This window comes from Parasteatoda tepidariorum, chromosome X1 (assembly GCF_043381705.1).
Source record: "Parasteatoda tepidariorum isolate YZ-2023 chromosome X1, CAS_Ptep_4.0, whole genome shotgun sequence".
NCBI classification, from domain to species: Eukaryota; Metazoa; Arthropoda; class Arachnida; order Araneae; family Theridiidae; genus Parasteatoda; species Parasteatoda tepidariorum.
This window is the reverse complement of record NC_092214.1, coordinates 74482729-74496450: the sequence shown is the minus strand read 5'-3', so window position 1 is coordinate 74496450 and position 13722 is coordinate 74482729. Positions and strand designations below refer to the sequence as shown.

Sequence of the window (13722 nt, the reverse complement as noted above, 5' to 3'; positions counted from 1 at the left end):
GCTATTCATAGTATATACTCAGTAGTTTTAATTTGCTAAACCAGGTAGTTTTTCAAGTAATATGTCTCTTATGTGAACTGAGGAAAAATATAATTTCCAGCTTTATTTTTTCAATTGGTAATTTTTATTTTCACTAAATGTTAAGTATCAATGTAATCGTTTTTATAATAATAGATTAGTACACAATTGTATGTCAACACATTATTTATTACCTTAAACTGTCTGGAATTTGTTATTAAAGGGTTGCGCTTGCGTAAAATTTACTATCGTCGAAATTCAGCTTTTTTGCGTTTTGGCTAATCTCATCCCTGTTAAAATGAAACAGAAGTTTATTAATAAAGTGATTTCTAAACAGAGATGTTTTTTCTTTAGATTTATTGGAATTTTTTTTTTTTTTTTTGGAATTATATTTTGTAGATAAATTTTCATTTTTCCAAGCATTCTATGAAATAGAAATCTAAACTAAAATCAATTAAATTAAAATCTAATAAATTAAAATTTGTATGAAAACGTGAATTTTTTTTAATGTTTTATAATAGACAATTTTAAGAATGAAGAATTACATTCTAATTTTTATACTGTAATTTTAAAGTTTTGCTAATAATTCAGGTAAAAAAAAAAGATAACTCTCAATTTATGTTAATGTGTATTTTAATCTTTATTAATTATTATTTTAATATTCTATCATTTTATATTTAAAAGTTTCATGATCTTTTTATTGACATCCATTATAAATTAATATATTGCATCTTGAATTTATTAATAAAACGCCAAATGAAAATTCAATTAAAAATCGATATTAGCAACATTATGAGTTGCAAATATACTTTTCAATTATTTTCAGTACAATTGCTTCGCTGCATCTTTTTTAAAATTTTTTTAAATATTATGACTTAGTTTCATTTTTATTGATTCACTATGGTGTGTAAAATGAAAAGTAAGAACTGTCTATTTCCCCATGGGAAGAATACTTTAAATTGCAAAAATGACCCACCAAAAAACTCTATCTGTATTATGTTCTCTACTTTTATAAATGCAATTCTTTTTTCAGATACTATGTATATTTTGCTTTTTTATAGTTGCAAGTAGGTTTCATTATTTGAACTTTTTTCTAGGATATAAATACCATTTTACATTCTGTGCATCTACTTTCTACTGATCTAAGATACTTTCAAGATGTGGTGGAAAAGAATATCCTTGAAATGCTTCCAGGATCAGCGACAGTTATTTTAGAAACTGTTTTTAATATCAATTCCATTTTGAAAGAATCTTTATTAAATGAACAAAGGTAATTTTCTTATAAATTTCCCCCCCCCCCTGTTAAATCACTTGATTTTTTCACAAATTTATGCATCTTTAGTCTCATAATATATCATTTAAAAATACATGTCAAATTATAAGTTTATTTCACCTTAGAGCAATATTACATAACTCTGCTGTATTTTATCCACTTGTTTTCATCATTATGTAAAAAAAAAAAAAGAAAAAAAATTCAGACTTTCTTTAAAATTTTTTTTTTAAAATTGAATTATTAAATTGATGAAAAGCACAGAATGTTTTAATAGTCATTGAATCTTAAAATAGGTTTTTTTAGAAAGAATAATTTTTATGCATTTTAGTCAAAGTCTATGGAAACATGTATGAAAAATATTACATTATCCAAATTAATGTTAGCTAAGATTTATTATAATGCTTAGTTAAGCTTATATTTGATTACTATTTAGTTTAATACTTTACTTAGAAAAGAGTTGTCACTGAACACTACAGTTTCGATAGAACGCACCATCCAACATCCGTGAAAAGCATATTGAAAGTTTATAAAGAAGATAAATGTTTAAGTTATAGGCTGCACCACCATATACACCATACTTCCAATTTTAGCCACTAATAAGTTTAAAGCAGGCCTTTTGCGCTCAAAAAAGAAAGACTACAAATTTTAGCTGCGGTATATCACATATGAAAGTAACTCAAAAACTTTCTAACGTAGAAAGTGTGAGCTCAAAATCCCATGTGTAACTTTGGAAGCACTAATGTCATGATGTAAAAGAAAATCGAAACTGCTAACTGGTTGCAGTTGAAGGGATAGGAATGGGAGTTAAACACTATGCGTTAATCATGTGGTGCTGGTGATCTCATCAAAAAGAACAGCAAGAACTTTTTCCTCTTTTCTTGACCAATGCTCTTCACCCACTCATTCACTTTTAAGAACAAATCTTTCTAAAGGGTAATGGAAGTGAAACATAACATGTCAATCATGTGGGTCTGGTGACTTCATCAGTAAGAACAACAAGAATTTTTTTCTTCTCTTCTCGATGAACATGCTTTACTCACTCATTCACTCCCGAGAACAATCTCTTGTAGATGTGAGTTTGAATTTCCATTTGAGATATGTGTCTTTTCCAATTTTGTTTTTCTTTTTGCATGATTGTTTAAACCCGGAACACATTTTTTCCAAATCTTCAGAACAGAAGCAGACTTATAATTCTTCTGTAGTTGTAAATTGAATTATGTGCACATTCATATCACATCCCATCATCAATCAAAAACTTGTCTTACCCCACTATATTATAATAAAATGAAATATTAGTTAAAAATGAGAAATATATACCCTTTTACGAACAAACTGATATTGGTCTGCTTTTTTAGAAATTTTTTTATACATTTATTTCTGATTAAATCCACGTTGAACCTAGAATTCTTGCTCAAAGCAGATGGGAAACTGAATTCAACGGATACGCTGTAGATCATGATAGTTTAAGTTTTAAATACAGATAGATTGTGAGGTTTAAACTGTTAATTTAAGTAAACCTTGATGAAGGTGGGAAATGTATACCCAGAAAAACTATTTGAAGGCTCACACATGCTTTCTTTGTCTTAGAAAGAAAATCCTGTCTAAATATTTGACATTCATTGGAACTTTTAAAAAATTAAGATTTTCTCAAAATATGTCATTATTTTGCTTTCTAACACTAATATCCTTGAACTTAACTACTCAAAGCAGATTTGTGGGTTTAACTACTGGGGTTTTCACCCCTTTATGTAACTGTTACCATTCTAACAAGAATGCAATAAAACCACTTAATTTTTCAAAGTTTGTGTATTGTCTAATTAAAACAGTTGTACTTATATCTACATATTTGCAGACACTTATACCTTGTAAGATGTAAGTTTAATAGAAAAAAATTTAGAAATGTATTAGTTTTACTACTATAGTACTTTAAAAATAATTTTTGTATTATTGTATTTTTATAATGATATATTATTATGATATTTTAATAATGATTTTTTCATAGCTCTTTGATGTTATCTGCATCCAATCAGGTATACCAAACTCTTTCAAATCTCATTCGATGGGCTGATAATGTATTGCTGTATGGTGAAAAAGCTGCTGAAAAGGAAAATGTCTGCGAAATAGTTCAAGCTGTAAAAGATGCAGTAAAAGTACTGTATTTCTATGCTTTAAATGTATTAATATCTTAATAATAATTATTATTTTCTTGTTAAGTGTCTAAGCAATTTTCATTATCTATTATGTTAAAATTTTTATTTTATTTAATATTTTTAGTTGTATGTAAAAACTTTTTAAAAAAATCTTAATTCAGTCCATATTGATTCAGAGCATTTATTTTTTTCAACAGTTAATATTTCAAATAGCTAAACTGAAAACTTTTTATTTTGTATGCATTTTGTATTTAAAGTAAGAGTTGTACAGAGGCTAGGCACAACAGTTTTCGAGCTTTTTTTTATTATTATTTCTGATCACATATGTAACACATCTTCTCCTAACTTCTGCCATTTACATATTTTTGTATTTATTGGTTTACTGCTTTCATTTGACACTTTTAGGTCTCTTTTGTCTTTCTTAATTAATCTGTTCAATTACTAATTACCTGAATGGATTAGTTTGAACTTTGTTTTTTACTTAAATTTAAATAGTTAGATTGTTTTTAGGATTATTTTAATTTAGTTGTGATTATACTGTAAATTCAGTGCCAGCAAAGTTTTTACAATAATTTTTTCCCCAAATTTCAGAATATAAGGCAAAAGTATGAATTCGCTACTTTCAAACATGTTTTATTAAAATTTCTCGGTTATAGGACATAGCGTATGGTTTGACCCAATGTTCCCTGGACCTGGATTTTAGCTTTGATTTGTCTGACCACGGATTCAATATATATTTCTACAATCCATACATCATTTATATTCCAAAAAATAATTATGCTTTAACAAACCTTTTTTTAAAACATTCCAGACACGATTGGAAAATTAGTCTCAATCTCATATTGTTGAAACACTGTTATAAAATCCTGGATGTGTTGTAAAATCACGATATTCTTTGAATAAATACTTGAAACCTTTTAAATTTATTCATGACTTCTAAAAGTATTATTTTTTACAAGAAGACATTGCATACTTTTTAAAAAAAATCATGTAATTATAATAAATTGACCAGCATGTATGCCTGTAATAATGTGTAACTTTGAGTGACAGAATCTATATTTATGGATATTATAGAATCGATCTGCAATTTATTTAATAATTAAATACTGTAAATTAATTTAAGTTTAATATTCGAACTTAAGAAAAAGTGCTTGAAAGTTGAACACAGCCTATAAGTAGTAACTTGTGTATGTGTGTAACACAGGCTTATTGTTTTAATATTTCTTTTAGACATTTATTTTGAAATAACTAAATGAAAATACACTTTTTGAAAAGTACTTTGAAATAATAATTATGTAGTTTTATGCTTTTGTTGTTTTTCAAATAATAGTTATTTTAAGTATAGAAAATTACCCCTAAAATAAAATTTTGTATTTAATATTGTTTGAATCAGTGGTTCCCAATCTTTTCTCCTTTGTGAATTCTTACTAAAATCTGAAGAAAAATAGGCAAACCTCTTTTGTAATCTGTAGTAACAGGTAAAAAATATCAAAGAACCTTTTTTTTTTGTTTTTTTTTGCTGCACAATAATTAATGACCAAAAATTGAAACATGATCATTAAGCATCTTAGTCTGGACATTTATAAAATTAAAATATCTGAAATAAAAAATTTATGCAATATCAATTTAACAATACAAATGTTTCTCTACTAAGTATAAGTTACATCTGAGACAATCTTAATGGAATGTTTCTAACTATCTGATGGAATAAGGAAATTCAAAGTTTGACTCAATAACCTACAATTTCAGTCTCATATCAGGCTATGCATTTAGCTTTAATCTAAGTTTATGTATAAATTTATGTCTCATGATAAGAATATGTTGTGTAAAAGTAATAAAATAATTTATAATTACCTAAATAGTTTATTTTATTAATCCTAAATTAGAAGATCAGAATCAATCATAGATTAGAAAGATCTATTTTTAAATAATGATTTTTAAAAATTGTTTTAGAAAACTATCACAGAATAACCCAATGGGTTTTTCTTTTATATTTTTGTTAAAGACTGTACTCGGATGCTTAATAGTAATTTTTTTTGTATCTGGTTGTAAAGTAGTCATGGAAGTTAAGTATAAATTTTTACATATTTAATGCTTTGATCAAGTTTAGTGGAATTTTCTGATTAAAAGTTTCTAAAATGTCCAAAACATTTGTATTCATTTTTCTGCTGACATTCGATTCAAAAGATGAACTATTTTTAACTCTAAACAACCAACAATTTAAAATACAACATACCATAACTGGTTTTTAAACAGTCCCACACATTAAACATGTTGACAAATATGCTTTGTAGTGATAGATTTGATTAATCTAATACAAAGTATGAAAACTAAGATTGCAAACTCTTGCAGCCAAAGAACGGGAAATTACTAGAAAACAGATGAGAATCATGGTAAAAAGATGCTAATTTATATCTTAACATTTTTAAAATACTAACATTGAAGTAAATATTGGTACAAAGACTTATTTTTTTGTAACAGTAACCATAATATATTTGCTGACCCCCATAATGGAAAGTTGGAAAGCGATGATTCAAATGATAACATCAAAGATTTTAAAATTCATCTATAAAATAAATTTTTATGTTATTTGAAATATTATACAGTTAGATTTAGAAGTAGGAAGATATAGTAGTTTTGCTAACTTTTATAATTGCCTAATTCTTACTCTTCCCAAATTTTCAGCAAGATTAAGTGTTATCCATATTTTTCTAAATGATTGGGTTTCTTTCAATACTTTTTATTATTTTCAAATTGAAATATGTATCATGAGTAAAGAAATTCTTATCCATGTCAAAATTTAATGTGCTTCCTGTTGCTTCTATATTAAAGTCTACTTGGAAAATGTATAATGAAATATGAAAGCTTAATGAAATATGGAAATTTAAATGTCATTTTAGTAAACATTTTAATAAAAATAATTAAGTTGTCTCATAACAAAATTGAGACAGTGAGAAAGCAAAAATAAAGTTTTGCCTATTATTTACTCATATTATACTGTAAATTACTCATAGTGTCTTATAAAAGAGGAAAGGAAACCTTTTTTTAAGATCAGTAATGCTTAAAAAAAGAAAAACTAATTTTTCAATAGTTAGAAAATAATTTATTGGAAGTATGTAAATTATGACAAGATGTCTGATGTTAATTTCTTTAAAAACACTCATGAAATTGATACTGAAGAAAAAAACATTTATTCCTATTTCCTTTTCATTGTTCCTACCTTTTATTTCAGAGTTTAGTTCAGCTTTCTTTGGATCGCTTGCAACAAAAAGAATTGCAAAACCCCTGTGATGAACAAACTTTATCCTCTGCTAAACCTGAAAGGTAAGCAGTTATAATAATTTTTGACTCTAAGGTTAAGTCCAACTTAATGCCTGAACCAAATTTTATCATCTAGAATTTTTAGTAGTTGTAGCGTATCTACCACTACATAATTACAAATACAATTCACTAGTATATAAGACATGCTAACTCGATTCTATGGTGGGGTACCTTTTTAGAGATGACGGTTAACATTGTCAATAACTATTCCCCCCACATTGGTGACCTGGATGTGCTGTTAACACGCATACCTTGGCAGTAACGCCCAGTTTGATATGAGCACGCCTACATCGACAGTAATGCCTACTTCATTGGATGGTCCACATTGAATAGTTGACTTGCTACTTGTGACTGCGACATTATCCACCTCCTCATGCTGTTGCTTCTCAGTCTCGATCACACACAACGTATACACTCAACTGCTAAAGGCAACACAGGAGCGACCACGACTGTGAACTTAATACAGCTCTCACAATCAGCACACAAAAAGTACAGTGATCTTAATACAGCTCTCCCGGCTTCTCACAAAACAGCAATTAATCAGCTAGTGGTATCCATTCATCGAATTCTATCACAGATATAATTCTGGTGGGGAAGTACTGTAGCGTATCTACCACTAAAAAATTACAAATACAATTCGCTAGTATGTAAGACCTGCTAACTCGATTCTATGGTGGGGGTTCCTTTTCATAGATGACGGTTGACATTGTCGATAACTATTTCCCCCACAGTAATAAACAAAACAAAAGTTTCTAAACTATTTGTAGTTTTTATTTTCTATTAAACGACTATTGCATCCATTCCACTGGATAAGCATTGAATAGTATAATTACAAGTGGATTTAAATCATCTTAAAAAGAAAATCTTTATTTAGGGGATACTATGAAAAAAAATGTCATGTTTTATTTTAATAATATGCATTTTATGTTATGAATTTCATTTCACATTATCAAATTTATTACGTAAAAACTTCCAGTCTCCAGGAAGCAAACTGTTGTAGGCAGAGGTGTGAAAAACCTACAGGGATCGACATCAGTTGTTTTTCTCACTTACTGTCAGTATCTTAAAAAATAGTAACTTTTATTCACTATTTTTAAGGCTTAGTCACTTATTTCACCCATTTTTTTAGTTGCATTTCACAATATTTCCCTCATTTCAGTGAAAAGAAAGATTTCACGTTTAAATATTGATGGCTTTCATGTGCATAGATAGAATATAAAAATGGCTGTTTTAAAAGAAAAAAGAATCAGCATTAGAATGTTAATGATTGTTAAAAAGCACACGAAATCTTTTATGTACATATATATACACACACATACACATATACATATATATATATNACCATTCAGTCATGAAAAAAAATAGTATATGAAATTAAATCAAGCAAGATCTTCGTATTCTATATGGGATCTATTCTTTGAGGGATGAAATTGTTTTGGAAATGGATACTCACTATTAATTAATTAAGAAGCCTCTTCTCTCGTAATAGAGTTCGACCCTTAGGGAGGAAATGTTAAATGTGCTTTTAATCTTCTTAATATAGTTGTTTTAAAAAACTGATGATTAATTTGTAAGCTATCTAATATTTTAGCATAAAGTTCTTTTCATATTAAAAAATATGTAATTCTGAGGAAAAAAAATGGATTACTCTTATTATGTGTTTTACAATTTGCATTTAATTTAGAAAAATGTCTGACAAAGTGGACACTCCTCCTGGTTTTAAATCTTACCATTTACTTTAACTTAGGAATATCTTGATTCCTTGGTCATGTTCTGTTTCATTTGTCAATATTGGTTCCTTGGAATTTATATTTATTATTGTTGATATTGCTTAATACCTAGAGGATTAGATAAAAATTGAACAAATTAAAACTGTTGATTTTATTATTTCATAATTTTATCACATTTTGTTTTATTTTTCAGCCCATATAGAAATTCATTACCTGATATTCCATTAACACCCAGAGAATTAGAGATACTTGAACAAACTAAAACTGTTGATTTTCCTGTTTTGACTCAATTGCATCATTCTACCTCATCAGATAGTATATTGAGTTTAAGAAATTCTTCAAAACATATTGATACAAAACCACCTCCTAAGCCTCCACTTCCTTCATTTATAGAAAGGACTTCTATAAAAAGGTAACAATGAAATAATGATCAGATTTTAAACATACAGTAGGTCCCACGTGTAAAGAGGCCACAATTAACTAGAAAAAGTTTTACAGTTTAAAATTTTTAAATTCTCTTATATTTTGAAAAAGCCTTTTATTTGATAAAAGTTTAAAAGTCTTTTATTTTATAAAAAGTTATCAATGTAATAGAGCGTATTCTTTTAACAAACAATTTTGTTTTACTTCTTGAGATGTAGCAAAAAGGATACTTTTTGGAAGAACGAAATAATTTCTGATATAATGAAAATATAAACATGTACAATGTGCCAAAAAAATAAAAAATCACCCTTAATTACTTTTAATTTAATGATTGGATCTTCATGTACTAAAACTTATTCTTCAGGGTTCAAGGAGCTTACGTCAAATATGTTAATTAATTAGTACATATGTTTTCTGACACAAAAACAATTTTTGTTTCAATCAAAGCAAATTTTTTGAAGAAGTTATTTTAATTAAGAAGTCTTATGTTTAGAATTCGATTTCCCAAGAGCTATTTGATAGATTTTATTCAGTATCTTGCCTTGTAAAATTACGTTATTTAAATTAATTTAAAAATTTGTATACTTTACAGCTCAAAATTTTTTTTACTAATGTTTAATAAAATAATAATAATAAATTATTATAAAAAATTATTTTTGCATAAAATTGCCTTCAGATAAAAGAATTTTATTGTATGTGCAAAATGTTTTCTATTCTCTTAAAAAATTCTCAAGATATAGTTAAATGTGCAAAGAGTCAAATTGACGTTAAGGGGCCCAAACTGCGATCAGCTCTCCTGACCAAACTATTAGGGCCATTTTTCCCAAATTATGGCTAGGATTAGGGTCAGAAATCTGAATTTGTTGAAAAAATATGTTTATTCAGAGAAAGTACATTTTTATGTTAGATTTTGTAACTTAAATTATTGTTTGCACTAATTAATTAGTATGTTTGAGGTCACCCCCTCCAACCATTAAAATTGAATCCTATTAAATGAAAATACAATCATTAGACCAAAAGTTATTCAGCGTGGTTATTTTTTTTCTTCTTCACACTGTACACAGTCAGTCTTCTAAATTTATTAAAGGTATTTCCGCATATAATTAGTAGCAAGAAAATTGTTCTGAATGTGGTAAAGCCTTATGAGAAAGGCTGATTTGAAATGCATTTTCTATTTCCTTATTTCCTTATAAAATATGGTTCTGACTGTATTCAGATTGATTAAAAATTTTAATTAGTATTGGTAAAAATTCCACATGCGAAATTTATAATTTGAGCTTCCATACATACTTGAACCATGCTTACTGTGCTTTGGCCTTCTCATTACCCTTCTGATTTTGACCCAAGTAGCAGACAGTAAGATAAGATAGAAAGAATGTCAAAACTGCTTCAAACAGCTAATAATGAAGTTTTTGAAAAAAGAAAGAACTCTAAAGTAGTTCGTGTGAGCTTTGTTGATCTGCAAGAAAAAATATATAAAGCGGGAATTTCTTAAAAAGAGTATTGTAAAATTCAGAATAATTTAGCACTATCGGTATAAGCCAATTTTTACGGACCAGTAGAATATAATGTAGGAAACAGGATAACATATGAGGCAAATAACATACAACCAGATTTCCACTGTTTTTAGAACAAAAAATTATGTTTTTAGAACAATTTTCTACACATGATGATTATTTATAGATATAAAAAAAATTTTATTATAAAATGTATTGATAATTATAAAAGTTTTAAGTAGACTGTAGTAATGCCAGACTAGGATTGATGATTTATCAAACATGCTGGTGCTTGTTTTGTAAATAATGTTACAGTAACTTTATTAAAATGCATTTTATTACTGTCTTTCGGATTTTATTCGTATATTAATTAAAAAAAATCTTTAGAATGGATCCTCTAAGTATCAACTAACTAGGAAATAACATATATATTATTGAAATATGTTGTACTACTGTTTTATGAGTTTATTTATGTATTAATTTTTTTAAAAAATCACTTCAAAATGGATTAACTAAAAAGTAACTTGTCAAACTTTGAGTAAAAGCGAAGGTATTTATTGTTAGAGCAGTTTTTTCAATGTGGACTTTAAAATGAAACACGATATAAAAAATCATTATTGCTGTGCCAATTATGCAGTCTGTCTAACACATTTAAGTACACAGCAAAATTTCCTGATACTATACAACTAAAAATTATGTGACACAATAGCAGGAAAATTCTTAAATTATAACTGAAATAAAATGTTATCAAGAAATGTTTGTTAATTAAAACTGATTTTATTATTTAATATTGTGATTTTTAGAAATTTTGATTAAAATGATTGTCTTTAAAGTTTAAGTACTTTAACAGTTTCTTAGTAAATGCAGGATTGGTTGGATGAAGTGAGGTATTTTCTGTAAAGCATAAAGGCAGACATATTATTTCTAATCAAGAGTTCCGACAATCAAATAATGAAAGCTGCAGAATGGTTATTTGTACCATTCAGTCATGAAAAAAAAATAGAAAAGATCCGGTGAATTTTTTCAGCAGGCAGCTGGGAGACAAATCTGTAATGGTTTGGTAAACATTTGGATTTGATGGACAAAAGTGTCAGCAGAAGACATTGTCGGCAAAACTGGAAACGACACCCTTAACTCAATTTTGGAAAAGTAATCTCTTTTTTTTTTAAGGGAAACAAACAAAAATCTTTAAATTGTCATGCTGGTGTAGTCATAACGCTATAGAGAAATGCTTTTTTTTATTTTCAATTACAATATTTCTATTAGAGAATTATAAAACCTATGTCAATCCTAAATATTGATTTGCTAAGCATGTGAACTAGATAAATTACAATCAATGCATTCAAGGTTAAAAAAGAAAACCGTTAGTTTATTTAATGAAAATATCACCTAAATTATTCTAGAATGAATATTTATTATAGGAAATATTTTTAATGAGTATAATCTTTTGTGACATACAAATGTAAACATTAAAATCTATTTTTCTCATGCTTTATCAGTCTCAAGCAGTTTAATTGACTCTTTAAAACCAGTTGTTTTTGCAGGTTTTTTATTTTCAATACACATAATTGTTGTAATTTGCATTCAATATGTTGTCATTTTGTTAAAATCAATTTTGAAATTGAAAAATGTTTGTTGCTGACTGTGATAAATCAATTTATAAGTTTATAAATATTTTTATGCATTTGTAAACTAATTTCTTCATTCAATTATTCTCTAAAATGTCCTTCAATGAATACCTCATAAACAAAATCACTGCTAATTATTACTGACTCCAATTAATTCACTATTCACCAATCCATTGATTGATATCCTTTCATTCCTCATTCTCACTTTATTCATTCGCTGTACCTAAAATTGTTCATGATGACAGTTTTCATAACAAAGCGACGAGCGCTCTTGTAATTAATTGCATCTGAAATATACAATCTTGAAAATGACCGTTTGAAATAATTTAAAAATGACCTCATTTAAAACACATTAAAAAAACGGACTGTCATCATAGTATTCTTAAATTATTATTCCTATCAAATAACTTTTGGGAAAGATTTAATATTCTCTACTCAGACTTATAATGGTATATAAAACCATATGTAAAATTAAATCAAAACCAATGTACAGCGCTAAATACAATAATAATCGCTTAGATAAATCAGATGAATAAAGAACTTATCGAGCTTGCTATAAGCAAATATTCTTAGAGATAAAAAGTCTTACTTCAGTTCCCCAGAAAAGACTTTTTATAATTATTTTAAATATATGTCAAAGAACAAAATTTGTAAGATATTTTAAAAGTGTATGTTTCTTGTTGCTAACTTAACATTTACTAAGATCTTGGTAATTATCTTGATTGATTATATATGTTGATTTGAAGGAATCGTGGAAATTGAATTTTTGCCCCTGTTTCTAAATAGTCCCTATTACTCAAAAAATCTGCTGAGATTTAAATGAAAAGCTTAAATTGAAATAACACTTTGAGACAAAATAGAAATATTTTTTACATAAAATATTGAAATTTGTATCAGCAAATTCACATTATATCGGGTTGAGTAAAAAGTTTTCCGCCAAAAAAAAAAATCCTGAAAAATGACAAACACATACAAAATCAGCAAAGCTAATGAGAATAGTTATCTCCATTCAAATCAACAATAGTCTGCCAACGTTTTGGCAACTTTTCATTCCCTTCTGCGAAGAACTGGGGGGTGCGCGANTCCAAGGTCACTCTTCCCCCTGTTTTTCTCTTGCATTCACCTTTTGAGAATATTCCCTTGTTTGTTGCATGGTTTTCTAAACCAAAAAACTCTACAGAAAAGATCCTCCATGTAAAATATGGAACTCATTCTTTTCAATGTTGAACGAGTGGTTTTTCTGCTGCACACTCTTTTCATCTTTAATTAAGCTATTAACCTAAGAATACATATTTAATAAAAAGCAACCTGTAAATATATTTTTAAAGCAAACAATGCTTTAAAGAAGGAGGAAATAAATAATTTACAGAGCTTTAAATCTGTGTCTCATTCGGCGCTTACCAAGGCGTTCACCTTGCCAGCTACTTTCGCCGACCCTTATGGTACGACATACCTGCATCTCCTTATGGGAAGACTAAACATCTGAAATGTATCAAGATACACTGAAGAAACATCTAATCTCTCGTTTCAAGACCTTCTAGGAAGAACTGATTGTACATTTCAAAAAAAAAAAAAAAAGCCTCTTTACATTCAACAAAAATTAATTTTTTTCAATAAAATATTCAGGTGCTAGATAGATTGGCCTGCTCTGAGTTAAGACCTAAATCCAATTGAGTACATTTA

General features: G+C 27.6%; 1 protein-coding gene across 2 annotated transcripts in view; it reads left to right on the top strand.

Moving 5' to 3' along the window:
- The window catches only part of LOC107448403 (C3G guanyl-nucleotide exchange factor), a 56126-nt gene that overhangs the window by 3917 nt on the left and 38487 nt on the right, over nt 1-13722 (top strand). For both annotated transcript variants that reach the window (XM_043042948.2, XM_043042947.2), the window contains exons 3-6: nt 1116-1288; nt 3294-3441; nt 6674-6765; nt 8686-8904. In XM_043042948.2, coding sequence (XP_042898882.1) covers nt 1116-1288; nt 3294-3441; nt 6674-6765; nt 8686-8904 — 632 coding nt within the window. The remainder of the gene's footprint in view (nt 1-1115; nt 1289-3293; nt 3442-6673; nt 6766-8685; nt 8905-13722) is intronic.